At 36.7% G+C, this 3,457-nt stretch overlaps 1 protein-coding gene across 1 annotated transcript in view; it reads right to left on the bottom strand.

The window, feature by feature from the left end:
• Window positions 1–2,861: 2,861 nt before the first annotated feature.
• Window positions 2,862–3,457, bottom strand: part of CUNH1orf87 (chromosome unknown C1orf87 homolog) — a gene marked incomplete in the record, with an annotated part of 19,359 nt that continues 18,763 nt past the window's right edge. Inside the window, 1 exon segment of the mRNA XM_015821625.1 lies at window positions 2,862–3,167. Coding sequence (XP_015677111.1) covers window positions 3,007–3,167 — 161 coding nt within the window.

The raw sequence follows: 3,457 nt of genomic DNA on the forward strand, positions 1-3,457 counted from the left end.
TTGCTTTTCAAAGCTCCGTGGATTAATTAAAGTTAAAATGTCATTCACGTATATATCATATGCATTTTTCCAGGCACAGATGTCTGTCTGGTGCCAATATGCTGTTTATGTACTTATCTGTCTCAAGCACATGGCCATGGACATATGCCCTTCTGGCACGGGCACACCATGTAGTGTGAGACGCCTATTAGGCTGCTAATGAATCATTGGCATTAAAAAGGATGGGTTGACAGAGAGAACAGAATGTGGAACTTTTTAGGAACAACGTATCTTACTTTTTGAGGCATCTTTAAATTGCAAAATGGGAGGCAGATGATTTGTGGGTACGCTAACATCTGCAGGGCCTGAGTAGACAGCCCGAAATGCAACTGGACTTTTCACATGTTTCAGAAGGGGTGTTTTTGGCACCGCAATTATTCTAAATCCTAATGCTGGTGATGAACAGGAGGGCGACGGCTGCTAAGGAATTCTGAACAGCCAGAGCAGATGTTTGGCTTATATCAACAGCAGGAGTTCTACATATTTGAAATGGGGAGGAGAATATTCCATTTCTTGGCACAGAAGTAATATATGTTGCCTTTCTCTGTTCCTTCCCCTACCACGATCTGCAACAGCTTTTGATCCAAAGTCTGAGAGGAAGTTTCAAGAGCTAAATTATTGGGCAATCTTGTATACTAGACATGGAGGCCTTAATATATTCGTTAGATTTATACCCCATCTTTTCTCCAACAGCTTGAGCCAGGATCAATTTACATGAAAATCTCCATTTTATCTGAACCACATGGGTTGAGCTGGGAGAGAGTGAATGACTTGATGTCCTTCAGTGACCTTCTATGGCTGAGGTTAGTCTTCTCATTCCTAGGACACCTTAACCACTGCAGCAAACCAAACTCTAAAGTGGTTTTATTGGTAGGAACTATATTTTAGGATCTCAGGGAATAAAACAGTGAATATTATAAGCCCCAAATTCTTTTCAAACCTGGATTTTAATCAGAGCTGTATAAATCAAGTAGTAGCGCGACCAATTACTGTTGATTGAATATGTTCCATAGCAAGACACCTCTATCCCTGCCTCACAGTATTTCTTTGTTTGTTCAAAAGGTAGCTGATAGAACAGATTAGATTGTTACACATGTTTTAATTTGAAAAAAGGGCCTATATTAGTCTTCCTGAAACTTTGGGAAGTCAACTGGCCATACCTAAGCCAGAGGAATTATAGGACTGACTTAAAAATATTTTTAATTTGATTATTTTAGTCCTGAATTTAAATATACCTATAAATATATAGTAAGGGTCACTCTCTCATACTCTGTACCTAACCTATTCCTCAGTTTGGGAACATTCCTCACGAGGAAATAACTTCTATTTCCTTCTATTTTAGAAAGCAAATAGTTTCACTATTGGAATTCCTTTTAAAAATTGCTATTTGTAAACATATTGAACACAAGTGTCAGACTTTGAGAACAGATGGGAAAGCAGGATACACAGATGGAAAAATCTTCACTTCCTTAAAGCTACAGGGAAGGAATAGTTCACTCTTGAAATTTATAATACAACTATATCAGGCATATAACTCATGGTTTAAAAAAAAACTCCAATATATTAAGATATTTATGAGGTACATAAACACTTGTTTCTCAGGGCATCAAGCATTAACACGTTTCCCAGCTCTAATACTGTATTGCTACTTCATTGCTGTCACACAGTAGCAAAGCTTTCCAAATTTCCCACAGTGCTATGAATTCTGGAAAATGGCCCCACTCTTTTCAAGGCTTTCAGATCTTCCTCAAATGTATTCATATTAAAAAATAAATTTGACCTTCATGATGGACCCGTTTTGTTGGGGTCCATTTCGAGGTCAAGGCTGTGGTAAACATTTTCATGCTTGTATTTAGAACCCTCGAGCAAGGGCTCAGCACACAGTGAGTAATTTTCTCGTGTTATTGTAAGTGAAACAATAGGATCTTCTGGCACATGCTGCTGAGGCACCACTTAGTGCCAAACTCCGGAGTCCTGTAAGCTAGAGAATGCCAAGATGACAATCTGGAGAGCAGCAACTGAGGAGAATCCATCCATCCTTATAATGATCATTCCTCATTTTATTACCTCTACTTTTTTTTAAAGTAACCTATTTCTATAATAAACATTTTTGTATACAGATAGTCCTCAACTTACCCTACTACCATAATTGAGCCCCGAAATTTATGTTTCTAAGTGAGAAATTTGTTAAGTGGGTTTTGCCCCATTTAATGACTTTTCTTGTCATGTTTAAGTGAATCATTGCAGAGTTAGTAATACGGTTGTTAAGTGAATCTGGCTTCCCCATTGACTTTGCTGGTCAGAAGATCGCAAAAGGGGATCACATGACCCCGGGATACTGCAGTGGTCATAAATATGAACCACTTGTCAAGCATCCAGATATAAATACTACCTGTATTTTGATATTAGGAGCTAAGTTACAGAAACCCCATTTTATTCTTAAATCAAGAGGTCCACAGTGTGATTTAAACTCTCCCTGTTGTTAATGTGTATCACACGAACATTTCACATAAAAAATATATTCAGAGCTTTGCTCTCAGCATTGTGACCACCATCTTGAATTTCTTACCATACACTGCAGGCATACCTGAATCTTCATCTAGAAAATTCCTCTGGATGAATCTGCCATTTGGGAAATGAATTTTCAAAACAAATTCCTACAACTATTTTGCTACTTTTGGGATGATTGAACTGAGTTCTATCATTACAAATAACGAAGCAAACAGAGGACATGAATAGTAATTCTTTGCTGTGGAGATGTGTTTTCCAAAACAAATTTTAAAAATTTGTCAAATTTGGTGATACATAAAATCCAGACTTTGTTCACACAGAAAGCTTTATTTAAAAGTATTACTCAGAAGAGAACTTTGTTTTTACAGTATGCATACGTATAATTTTATTACAGTTGAAAATTAAAAGTAGGAATGCTTATGTATTGAATTAGCAAGAACTCTCTCTCAGTAGAGATTAAAGCTCCTTCAAGTATTGTAGTAAGGGTTCCAGTGGCAGCTCTTGGCCATAACGAAAAGGCCGAAACGCTTTATCAATTTTTAGAGGACTAAGGCACAGGTCATAAATTTGATTGTAGTTATGGATCAAACGCTTGGCCTTTTCTTTTTCCAGCTTGCCTGTAGTTAAAAAAAAAAAGGGTTTTCTATTTGAACAAATCAGATGTAATAGCATATTGTGCATAGCCTTGAAGAGATTCATTCATTCATTAATTCATTCAAATTTAATTTATATACCGCCCTTCTCCCATAGGACTCAGGGCGGTTCACAGCATATTTAAAAAACAGATACTATACACAATATACAAAAAATACAAAAATACAACAATATAAACCCCAATAAAAACCGAATTAAAAACCAAATATTGACGGCTGTGTTTCCAATTAAAATTGCTTCTAAAATCATCCCT

Source organism: Protobothrops mucrosquamatus, unplaced genomic scaffold (genome assembly GCF_001527695.2).
Source record: "Protobothrops mucrosquamatus isolate PMUCROS unplaced genomic scaffold, P.Mucros_1.0 scaffold1366, whole genome shotgun sequence".
Taxonomy (NCBI): domain Eukaryota; kingdom Metazoa; phylum Chordata; class Lepidosauria; order Squamata; family Viperidae; genus Protobothrops; species Protobothrops mucrosquamatus.